Source organism: Trichogramma pretiosum, unplaced genomic scaffold (genome assembly GCF_000599845.2).
Source record: "Trichogramma pretiosum strain Unisexual culture from Peru unplaced genomic scaffold, Tpre_2.0 scaffold47, whole genome shotgun sequence".
Classification (NCBI taxonomy): domain Eukaryota; kingdom Metazoa; phylum Arthropoda; class Insecta; order Hymenoptera; family Trichogrammatidae; genus Trichogramma; species Trichogramma pretiosum.
Genome location: NW_019640859.1, coordinates 893,479 through 905,671, shown reverse-complemented (window position 1 = coordinate 905,671; position 12,193 = coordinate 893,479). Strand labels below are relative to the sequence as shown.

At 42.5% G+C, this 12,193-nt stretch overlaps 2 protein-coding genes across 3 annotated transcripts in view; both read right to left on the bottom strand.

Annotated features, from left to right (window-relative positions):
* The window catches only part of LOC106654466 (netrin-1-like), a 177,765-nt gene that overhangs the window by 101,682 nt on the left and 63,890 nt on the right, over positions 1-12,193 (bottom strand). The gene's annotated exons all lie outside the window — the stretch shown is intronic.
* LOC111694682 lies at positions 4,201-7,298 on the bottom strand. 2 transcript variants are annotated; one of them, XM_023463646.1, is made up of 2 exons: positions 6,443-7,298; positions 4,201-5,027 (listed from the first exon to the last, which is right to left on the bottom strand). In XM_023463646.1, exons 1-2 carry the CDS (start codon positions 7,193-7,195, stop codon positions 4,254-4,256), a joined length of 1,527 nt encoding a protein of 508 aa, XP_023319414.1. In that variant the 5' UTR covers positions 7,196-7,298; the 3' UTR covers positions 4,201-4,253. The 2 variants fall into 2 exon arrangements, with proteins under 2 accessions (XP_023319414.1, XP_023319415.1); XM_023463647.1 differs by having other exon boundaries at positions 4,201-5,035; positions 6,451-7,298.

The following is a 12,193-nucleotide window of genomic DNA, read 5'->3' as shown; positions in this document are numbered from 1 at the left end:
CTGCTATATAAGTATTTAAAAAAAAAGACCCGATTGAGCTGCTGCTGTTGTCGCGTCGAGCAAAGGTCTCTCTCTGTGTTTGTTTGCAGGCGGGCATTTCTGTATCGTCAAGTAGTAGGCGTGTGCTTTGAACTCAAAAGAAAATTCGTCGAGGTATATATACCGCGGCCTTACGCCACGATGCGTACACATCCCATGGGACGTCTATCTCGGTGCCATGTTTATATATAAAGTAAATCAGTCTCAATACGCCCCGCTGCGAGGTCCTTTGTTGCGGCGATTCGGTCCTTTATTTGACTCGGTCAGTCGCGCGCGCACGCAGCTCCGAATTCATTGAGAATCGAACTGTAAAGACGAAGAGCTTATATATTTTGTTGTGCGATTGGCCAATAGAATCAGCTCATAGTCGTAGTTTGAAAGATATACCTCGCGATACGCGCGCCATGATACGTACTTTTATTTTTTATTTTTTATACAGTCAACGATTCGCGTTGAGTCCAAGTACAAAAGAAATGAAGAATTCGTGGGTACGATAAAAGTGATATTAACTCGAACTTATTAGAGCAATGACCCCGCAGTTTTTTTAGTCGATTCGAGAGCTATACGGTATATAATGCGAAGCGGTCGAGGAGCGATACAATAACCCACTTGAGATCGTTCGGATATAGACGAAAATATTTATTTAACGATAAATGCAGACGCTTCTTGACCGCGATGAAAAAAAAAACAACAACAAAAAACAAACGCAAGCATCGATCCGAATCAACGTGTGCACACACGTACGCTGCAGTGCGGATTTTTCACCATCATAACGAGCATTTGAAGCTGAACACTGCTATATATTCTCCAGCACGTTGTGTATACAGAGAGCGAGAGATAAGTACCGGCCGCAAAAGAGATACATCGAATCTGGTTTTTCACGGCCTGTTATAATATATATAAATAAATGGCAAGCGCGTAGGTGGACCGGCGCGTGCAGGTGTGATCGCCTGAACCCGAACTCGTTCTATACTCACGTATATTTATGCGATGCGATGCTGCATCGAGCTCGACTAAAATTCATTCGCACACCGTATTTGTATAATATTTCTATGCGGTATACATCGGCACACATTGGTGCGCATATAATATACGTGAAATATATATATAGAAAATATGAATTATAGATGAGAGCGATATTAAAACCATGAAGTCGATGTCGCTGCATCGTGTCGTGGTCGTGGTAGTCACATCGTCGTCGTCGTTACCGCGAACGCGATGAAATCGACGTCGATTTGTTGGGTGATCGATGAGTATTGCCGCCGGCGCTGCACATCGAGGTTTTACGTATCATTGAATGCTCGCTAAAATATACATCTAATATACAAACACGCACTGCGCATTCGAAGCCGCTTATCTATATTTATGAATAAAGCCGCGGTGATTGGCAAATTCGCGACGATGCTGCCGCGGAGATCTGACTCGCGCGCAGCTCTCGCTTCATACACTATGTGCATGCGCGAATCCGTATTATATGTTTTATAAATGTATTACGCGCGATGATTTCGATGCGATTTATAAATTCAAGTATGCATACGGACTGTACGGACGCTCGAGCGGAAGCGTACGTATGCAAATGTGCAGCGTGTATTATCTATATCGCGCCCGGTTATCGTTGAAAATCATCATCCGCGATATATTTTATTGAGGCGCTTCGGGAATATAGCTCGAGACGGTGCTGCATCTCTCTGACTCTATTTCGCGTACCAGGTATATAACGTGCGCGCGTGCGATAGGGAAATCTCCTAGTTTGGCAATAAGACGAGCTCGCGCGCGATTATCTTATCGAATCGTAAATTTTAAATTTTATATTCTCGTGGTGGTTTTTAAACGTATGTGCGCGGCGTTTTTCCAATGCTAATTTTTAATTCCCTCCTTTTCATATGTATAAAATAATACGAACGGGACGCGCGAGATCATCGCGAAAGCCGATATACCTACGTAATGCGTGAGATGCGAGCAATATAATGAGATCGAGAATCTCCGCGAGAAGAGGAGGCAGCTTTAATTTGGCTCCGATTTATGAGGCAGTGCAGTGCAGTACTTTGCACGAATAATAAAGAGCAATGGGCATCTGCGCTCGGTATATTTATAAATGCACGCTGCTGTACGCGCAGTACGCACCCAAGACCCGCGATTGCGAGATGACGAACGCGTTTTGCGCTGGCCTGTAAATTCCTACGACTCCGAGAACGATCGAGTTGCGTCCAACACAGCAGCGACGGGCCATTTACCCATAAATTTGCCGCATATCGAGAAGTGCAAGCCAAAAAGTGTCGTTTACACGTGAAGCAGAATTAGCCGCTTTTATACTTTTTTTCTCGCGAGTTATATACGTACTTCAGGGGGTATAACTCGAACACATTAGAGTAGTACGCGAGAGATATCTCTCTCCAAGGCAATAAAAGGCTCTAGAGGCGTATTTGTCGTCTCATCGTCGTTGGCTTTTGCATGGAGAAAAATAAAAAAAAAATAAAAGGAAGAAAGTCGCGAATCGAGATTTTCGGTCGGCGGGAAAATTAGTGAACAACGATTTTCACGCGCGCGCCAGTAGCAGCAGTAGCAGTAAGCAGTTGTAGGCAGCAGTGAGTGCGGATTTGTCCCGAGGGTGTACTTAGAGCGTTCCGTGAAGCGATGGAGCAAGCGAAAATCCTGGAAAATATCTCCACGAGTTGCCGCCGCCGCCGACGCTGATGTTCGTCTGTATCCAGCCCCCACAGCTCGTTTTATAAACGTATATATAACGTCTCTCCTACATAGGCGAAACGAAATAGTAAGTACCTAGACGTGGGCAAAAGTATTGAGCTTAATTTCAAGGAAAAAAAGGAAGCAACGTAAGGAGACTTTGGAGAGATACCGTATAAGCGCGCAAGATATACATGTATATACGACGAATAAATAAGTAGCTGTCACAAGATTTCCACTTAATTATTTTGCGACATCTCGAGCTGAGCGAGCACCGAATTTTTTTATTCTTTTTTCTTCGTTTTCTCTCTCGCTCGACAAAACGGACACGCGACAGCGACGACGACAGCCAACCCCGTGATTGCCTTATTTTCTACTTTTCTTTTTATTCCATAGAGGTATTTTTCCACGGAGCTGCACGTTTTGGATATCATTTTCCTTTTTTCCTTTTTATTCAAATTGAATTGGAATCAGAGAGAAAGAGAAAGATACATCGAACGATCAAATAATCATTTAATGTATTGAAAAATTTAATAACCTTCACTGTAAAGGTAATAATTAAATCGTTTTTATCTTTTGTGGTGAACATTCCGAACGCATCTATTTATCGATTATAGGATACGACCGCGCGTACGAAAAATGCAATTCTGCGTACATAGTAGTTTAAATATTTCGCGTATAATAAAGCGAACGCCTACGTATAAATATAAAAGCGAATAATTTGAAACACGTTCGAAACGTGTATAATGGAGAAAAAATCGCGCGTACATCGTACGGAATCGAGTGTAATAACGCACGGCCAGATACACATAACCAATACCACGCACAGAGTAGATAAAAGTGGAGAGAAAAATGAAGAAAAAATGCACGAAAATTCGCGATTGGCCGACGAAGCTGCGTGCACATACTGTACTGCAGCTCTAGAAGAGCGCGTCACTATTGATATTCCGGGGACGTGATCGGTTTTCCTTCGGCAAGATATTCGAGTTAAAACTTGCTTCCGCGCACAGCGTGCAGGGATGTGTGTGAGTGTGTGTGAATTCAACAAATTTCAGCCTGACAATTTTGCAGAGAGAAATATAGCACCGTGTATTTGCGCGCGCTATATACACTTCTGCGGCAATCGAATTCGCCAAGTTTTCGACTTTTTTCTGGTTTCAATTTAGTTGCAGAGATTTTTCTGCAGTTTTTCATTTTGCTTCCTTTACTATTATTAATTATTTAAAAAAATGTTGTCGTTTTTTTGTCGAGATAAAATAATTTATCAGAATATTTACCCAGAATAGTGGAAAAAGTAAAATTTAAGCTTTGATTCAAGTTGAAAAATGTAAGAGTTCAAAGAATTTTTCAAAAGTTATGAGAACTGTTAAAGCATTATTACTATTATTTTTATTATACTAATACATGCATCGAAGCTTAAAGTTTTGAATTTTTATGTTTTTTACATTCGTAAATATTTATAAGTATTCGCGAGCCTTGTAGTAGATATTTTCACTTTTTTGCATTATCTAAATTCGAAAATGAAAAAGCTATTCCAAGCTTTGACCTGTAGCCGCCAAACAAATACGCCACAAGTCTTCGTTCATCAGCTTTCCCATGATTATTTCACAGCAGAGAATTGGCAGTTGGCAGTGAGTCAGTGTCAAAAAAAATTCTAGCGTCCAGCGCCGGAAAAATCTTCTGAACTGTATCTCACTCAAATGCGTAGTACACGCCTGCCAAAGCTCTGAACCAAAAATCTGATGTCTACCACTTGATCTGACCTTTAAATAGTCCTGAAGCGTGAATAATTTCTCTGCTCTTTCTGGTCGCAATTGCATCAAGTCGTAAAACGAAAGACTCGAACTCAGTATCACATTTTTTGCCCACTTAACGAACTGTTCGTCCTTGCTCAAACGTTCATCGACATTTTCTGACTTCTTGAACAATTCATACTTGGCGAATATTTTCATTATTGTTAAGACGTCACTCTGGTCAAATTCATATCCTATTTTCTGTAGGCACTGGATCGTGTCAAACATGTCGGATGTTAACTCTTTTAGAAAATGACGCCAATCCGATCCGGTCCCATACATTTTAAACTCATCAACGAAGTCACTCTCTTTAGGAAAAATGAAATTAGACAGATTGGCACCATGATCCAACAGAAAACAGATCATATCCGGCACGATATTCGCCACGGCCAATTGCAGTGGTGTCCGACCCTTCTTGTCCAGAGCGTCGATCTGTATCGGATGATATTTGTCGTTGCTAAACTCAAATAACATCTTCGCCATGGCACCGTCCCAGTTCATCTTAAAAATGTGTACAGTAGACTGTCCGTTATTTCCCGAATTGCTCCAATCCTCGCTCTCACCCCTTGAAAGTTCATCATTTGGCTCACAATGAAAGAAAATCACTGTCCGACCGCGATTAATTAACTCTAGATAGTGCCACACGCGTCAGCTTTTTTCCCATTTAAATAACATGGGAAAATTTAAAAAAAATGTAAATTGAAGTTTTAAACCACTTAAAATCGCTAAACCTTGGGTTTAGCGACGGTTTTCACTTCCTGGTACACCCATAATGAGTAACCAATACTTACGGGAACCCTCCGAAAAGAATTTTGGATTTTGCACACACGATATACTCAAAAAATGAAGAAAAACAGCATGTTGGCGTGGTTTTTCGATATTTTACAGCAAAACTAAGCATGAACGATCATTTTAAATATATTCACGTCAAAGTTGAGATCAAGACCTTTAATTTGAGGGTAATAAAACCTATTTACGTTCATTAGAACCAAAGTTACAGGCGTTTGAAGTTTCATTGAAAAATCAGGTATCGATTCTCGTCCGGCCGCCCAAACGCGCGACTCGCGGCTCGCTGTAATCGCAACTCGTACAAATGACCATGTAATTAAACTAGAAAAATAATTAAAAATATGATTTTTATGCGTTTTTTTCTCAGCTTTCACGTGGTGTAGTCGGATTTTTCGATAATTTTCATTTTCGTACGAAAAAATGGACTTGAACATTTATTTCCTATTTTTCCTAGTGAACGAGTAAATTATCGAAAAATCCGACTACACCACGTGAAAGCTGAGAAAAAAACGCATAAAAATCATATTTTTAATTATTTTTCTAGTTTAATTACATGGTCATTTGTACGAGTTGCGATTACAGCGAGCCGCGAGTCGCGCGTTTGGGCGGCCGGACGAGAATCGATACCTGATTTTTCAATGAAACTTCAAACGCCTGTAACTTTGGTTCTAATGAACGTAAATAGGTTTTATTACCCTCAAATTAAAGGTCTTGATCTCAACTTTGACGTGAATATATTTAAAATGATCGTTCATGCTTAGTTTTGCTGTAAAATATCGAAAAACCACGCCAACATGCTGTTTTTCTTCATTTTTTGAGTATATCGTGTGTGCAAAATCCAAAATTCTTTTCGGAGGGTTCCCGTAAGTATTGGTTACTCATTATGGGTGTACCAGGAAGTGAAAACCGTCGCTAAACCCAAGGTTTAGCGATTTTAAGTGATTTAAAACTTCAATTTACATTTTTTTTAAATTTTCCCATGTTATTTAAATGGGAAAAAAGCTGACGCGTGTGGCACTATCTAGAGTTAATAAGTCGCAGTCGGACAGTGATTTTCTTTCATTGTGAGCCAAATGATGAACTTTCAAGGGGTGAGAGCGAGGATTGGAGCAATTCGGGAAATAACGGACAGTCTAGTGTACAGATGTAGATCCGTCGTTGTTAGCCAAATTCGGATCGGCGCCGTGTTTCAGCAGTAACTCGACCACCTCGGGGCAGGTATTGTTCAGAGCCAAGTGTAGCGGCGAATCACCAGTTTTTTGCCACAGACAATTAGGATCCTGGCCAAGCTCGAGAAATTTTTCGACGACATTTTTGCAGTTAACCATGCAAGCCACATGAAAATGTGTGAGGCCAGACTCGTCTGTGTAATTCACGTCGAATCTGTCGTATATTTTAAAAAGCTCATTGACCACATCATCCCAGTCACCGAGCTTGTATTGAGCCGCATGATGCACTGCTGTGGTGCGAAGTAACGATGGCTTGCCGTCTTTACCAACATCGGGCTCGTCCTTGTAGCCTGTTTTGATCGCAAACTTGATGATAGAGCCATCGTTTTCATGGCTTAAGTTGACGATGTGTACATCCTCTGTAAAGAGCCAATTAATTTCTTCCGTCCGAAAAATATCACGGAAATCTGGATATTCATCGCTATTCCAAACACCGATCAAATCGTAGAATTGTTCAAGAAAATCGTATCGCTCATCTCTGTTCTCCCAATTGAACTTTTTTCGTAGACTCTTTAAGTCGACTTTGCCATGCTGATCTATTTGTTCGAAATCATTATTGTTGCTCGCTTCATAGACTTCGTTGCTCATGATTTTCCGCACAAAGAAAAATTCAGAATATACGATTTTAATACTTTTGCTCCATTCAAGATTATTTCCCATACTAAACGAACGAAAATCAACACTGGCTTCTCTTACTCATGTCTTGTCAACTTAAGTTGAGCCAAGAGCGTAACCAATAATTTGTAAACACGTATTGGCACAACACAAAATGAGATGTGCCGTGTTCGAACGCGTTCATCGACACCTGATATTATTTAGCAACCAAATATTTTATTTGTTGAACACGACACTAAAGTATAATTAAAAGAAACCATCTAAGAATTTTTCTTTCCCTTTTATTCATAAAAATAAGAATTATCTCATTTTTAGGAAAATCATCTTGCTGATGTATTGGCCGCCGTTCTTCAGACGTTCGTAAACCTCGAAGTAAAAAATGCTCGAATATCTTGAATAACACGACGACGACTAGCAGACTGGGATTTAAAAAATCATTTTTCAATTAGTACACCGCGCACGCGGTCATGACGGGGTGAAACATTAACACGAAGGTAAGACTCACGAGCATGAAAACGTATTCTCGCCAATTCACTCGCGGATATATGCGCGTGTATGTAATACGACGAAAAGCTCGTGTCAGTATACTGCAGTCGCGAAGAAATCCAAATCTCCTTAGAAAATCATCATTCAACGTCGCTAATGATGGTCACGCTTACACAGCGCTTTAAAACTCATTTTCGCGCCGTTTCGCACGATAATATATCGTCCAAGGCGCGCGAGATTCAACGACTTTCCAACTGCGCCGCTGCTCGTGGCTCCCACGCACACACGCGAGATAATCTCGCGCTAATCTCTCGACGCGTACCTTCATATACACACATCGTATAGGGAGAAAACTCGGGTGAAAAGCTTTGTCCTCGTAATTTCTCTCTGGAGTATCGAACGCGCGGTATGTGTGCCTCTATATCATATATTGGTGGCAATCAATCAATCAGGTCTGTGAGCCCGCGCGTGTCACGCACTACGTATAATAATATAATACACTCGCGCGCACACACACACATGAGCGTCCCAAGTGTAATTTCGAGCAATCGAGAAACGCTCGGTCTTCGTTGAAGCTCGTATATATAATATAACGCGACGTACACTGAGTACGAGAGAGCATCGCAGAAGGGCCGGCGCCTGTTGTCAGCTACACATACAAATTAGTATGCTGGAGCACGATGCAAAATATAATAATTTTCGGCCTGTGTGCGTATGTATAGCTGCTGCTCATGGGCGTCCGTGTGACGTTCATTGTTTTCGTTTGCGCGTGGATGGGCCACCGTGGCGGCAGCAGCAGCAGCAGTATTTTTTATTCGGTTCAGCTGAAGAATGAGACTAATAAGGCAAATTATTATCTGCGCTGCGCGTTTGTATATCGTCCATATGAAATAATTTAAGGGTGATGAATCGCTTTTGTACGTGCAGCGACAATGAAAACGATATGGATTCCTCGTTTATATGTACGTGAGATATACCGCGTGCAACAATACGTTGGGGCTGTAATGGATAATTTATTATGCCCTCCGCGAGCTAACCTCGTGTACTTCGTTAGCACGTACAGTGTTTGAGCTTTTTTATTTGAGTCAATTTGATACGCACGCAGAAAATAATTTATCGATAGAATTTCCCGGTAAAAATGATTTTTTCCAGATGTGAGAGATTAAGATGATCGTAGAGCTGTGTGCTCGCTAAATATGTTTTCTTAGAATAAGCATTATTACAAGCCATTGTAGGGTGGGAAAGTTGCATTTCTTTCAAGTGTCGCGAGAAATATCAATCGGAGTCACAAATACATTTTTACCAATATTTATTTCTGCATATAAGCAAAAGAAAATATTTTGCCATCGCACGCTTGTTCCATCGCGTTGCTTCGCATCGTATTGTTTACGTGTTATACACAAGCGAAGAACGTGCGAAACACGAGTTCTCTTTGTAACGATTTTTTATACACACATTTCGTCCACACATTCGTCCGAGTCGTAAAAAAGCTCATACTTCAGGGGGGCGCCGCCACCACTGTTTTTACGATATTGAGCGTATAGCTCGACGAAAGCGCCCGCAGGAATGACGTGTTAATTAGCCATTGACGTTGGACGATTTTTCGGCTAATGCCCGCGTTTCAACACTTCGATAGAAAAATGTCACGATATAGCGCGACCTCCGTTTACGGTCGTTCGCACGGAAATTAATTTCCGATTATAAAAACAACGATCGCGGTTGTCTCGCAATCGCGCACTTGAAGGTAAAATACGTAATACGGCACGTTTCAGCGATCTGGTATGCCCAAAATCTCTTGAGCTGTCATATATCGAGCTTCTCGATTTCAAGTGTTAGTGTTTCTTAATGTACATAAATATATATGATATAAATCGTCGCGTGCTTGCAGACACATTAGCCCATCGTCTTGTTCGTCTCTCGTCAACTAAACGATCCATTCCACACGCGTGTGCGGAACCGTTAACCATACATCCGCGTCGCGCGAGAGGTCCCCAACGACGAGGCTTGGAACCGATCTCGTCTCGACGCGCAGGTGTTCGTATCTCACGTATTATACGTATGGCTATTTGAGCGCGAACGTGCGCCTGAGTACACCGCGTGTTTGTTCAGCTAATTTTTTTCAAGAAATCATTTTAATAATATGTAGCAAAATCAATATTTTCAAAGCAAATTTCCTTGGCTCGGTAATGAAAATAAAATAAAGAAAAAACCGCACGAGCTCGAGTAAATGTCATTTATGAATCTGCCCGAGAGAAATCCTATCGACCTTCAAAAGCGCACGTCCAGAGAGCCCCGAGAGCCATCTAAGTGTACGTACAAGGCACAAGGTATATACAGGCACGTAAGCGCGCGATGCAAAAAAGGAGCAAAAAAAAACAAGCCGCGCGCAGCATCTCTCTCCCGTAGAAGCAGATGGTGGTGCTTATACGTACACTCGTGCACACACACACACACACGACCCATACCATTATTTCCCCTTTCTTTTTTTTTATCGTCCCGTACGGAGGCGTGAAACAATAGCTGGTTTTATTGGCCGCCATGCAGCAGCAGCCCGCAAAAGTCCCATATAGTTATATCTTGCGCGCAGACTTGTATACAGAGTGCAGAGCTTCGTGTTCGGTAGGCTCTTCCGGACTCGCACGACTACGGCTGCTGCAGGGAGGAAAAATACTAGAGGAGAGAAAGAGAGGCAGGCCTCGGAGGGAAGGAGGGAGAGTCTAGAGAGAAGCTCGCGCATATAGCACACTACTGCACACCTCTATAAGCCTTTATTGCGACCGGTTTTGTTTGTATTACTTTGCGCGAGCGGCCGCCGGCGGCGATGTTTTACTTGCGGTCTAATATCGACTTTTCCATACACGGGCGAGCGCGCGACGATTTCGAGTCGTTTAACTTTATTCGTTGCACACAGACACACACATTTATACACTGAGTACAGCAGAATTTCGACGAATTTGTTCGATATCGAGGATACGACTCTCGGGGCTACATAGACTCTCGGCGTAACATGGTTACGCACGCGGCGCACTTTTTTTCTGTTTTGTCTCGTCGCGACAGTCTCGACGCTTTTTAACATGCAAAATATACATACAGCGCGACGCATTCGTGTTATTATACGGCGTATACAATACAATAAATTTCATTCCGCGAGTCATTACTTTTAATGGATATTAGAATTCCTCAAATTGTTCGAGTGGGATCATTGCGTATTTATACGCGGTGAAATTTGATATCGTGCGCGGGCTGCTGCTGCTGTTTTTTTTTCTTTTTTAACTCGAGCTTCTCAGGCATTTTCACGAACGATCTTCGCGCTTCCAGGAAAACTCGCGAGAGATTTTTACGACGCCCGCGCGCAAAGCAACTCTTTCAAGGAGTGGGTCTAGTCCTACGACTCGTCATATTTTTCACGATCTATAACTTTTCGTTATTTCACGAACCGGATGATTAATTAATCGATTGACAGTTATGGCGAGATCGCGGCTTAGCAAAAATGCGTAATTGTAAAAAGTGTATAATTTCGCAATAACGTGCGTGTTGCGTACATCAAGTCAAAAGAGAGAATTTTCGTTGAAAGAGAGACCTAATACACCAGGGAGGCTTTTTACAAGCTCTTAATAGTCTGAAACAGACACACGACGAAGAACAAAGTAGGCTCATTTGACGTCTGTCAAGGGGCGGGCGGGGGAAAAAAGGTACTTATGCCAGGGGGCGATTCGGCAGCTCTCATCCCCTGACAAGGCACTTTCCGCGCGCGTATTATTATGTACACATACACACTAACAGACATGCAGACAGAGAGACGCGGGGAACAATGTGCGCGAATACCGATGATATGATACATCCAGGTCCGATCGACACGACGGGCGTATACAATTAGCGGTTTATTAGGTCGTTATTTACGACTGGGTTTATGGCCGAAACTCGGGTGTGTGTCCGGAGTAGAGCTGAGCGCAAAAGCACAACGAGGCCGAGGCATATGTGCACGTATACCTATATAGGTACGTATGAGCGTAGCCCTCCCCTGCCCCCCCCCCNCCCCCCCCCCTCCCCCTTCACTCTCTTATACGCAGTGCTCGTACATACACTTCGGCGTGCCTTTCAGGGATTTATGAGGCCCGCGGGGTATATATCTATACGCGCCCAGACTCGCCATTTATACCGCCGTACGCGCGAATACACGTACGTACATAGTACATACGCATCGTGCTATACAGTACGTGCGTCGGCCTTTTTCGACAATGTATAACGCATACAGATAGCTGTCCGCATGGGAGTTCGGGGCTTGTATTTTCCAGCAAAAATATATATCGTATTATGTATGGTATATACGCGCGACGCGCCGCCCGATGAGTGTTTGTCAAAATGTACAAACGAGCTGCTACCGCTGCTGCTGACCCTGCGTGTAAAAATGAATTTGAACAAATTTGATACAGGCCATTAGTAAAACAAAAAACAGAGCATAGGCGCCGGATGATGGCAGGCTTTTTCAACAACTTGTATTATCTGTAATTTCGACTGCGCCCGCAACGCGTGAGAAGTTTGGGTGTTGTTTCATCG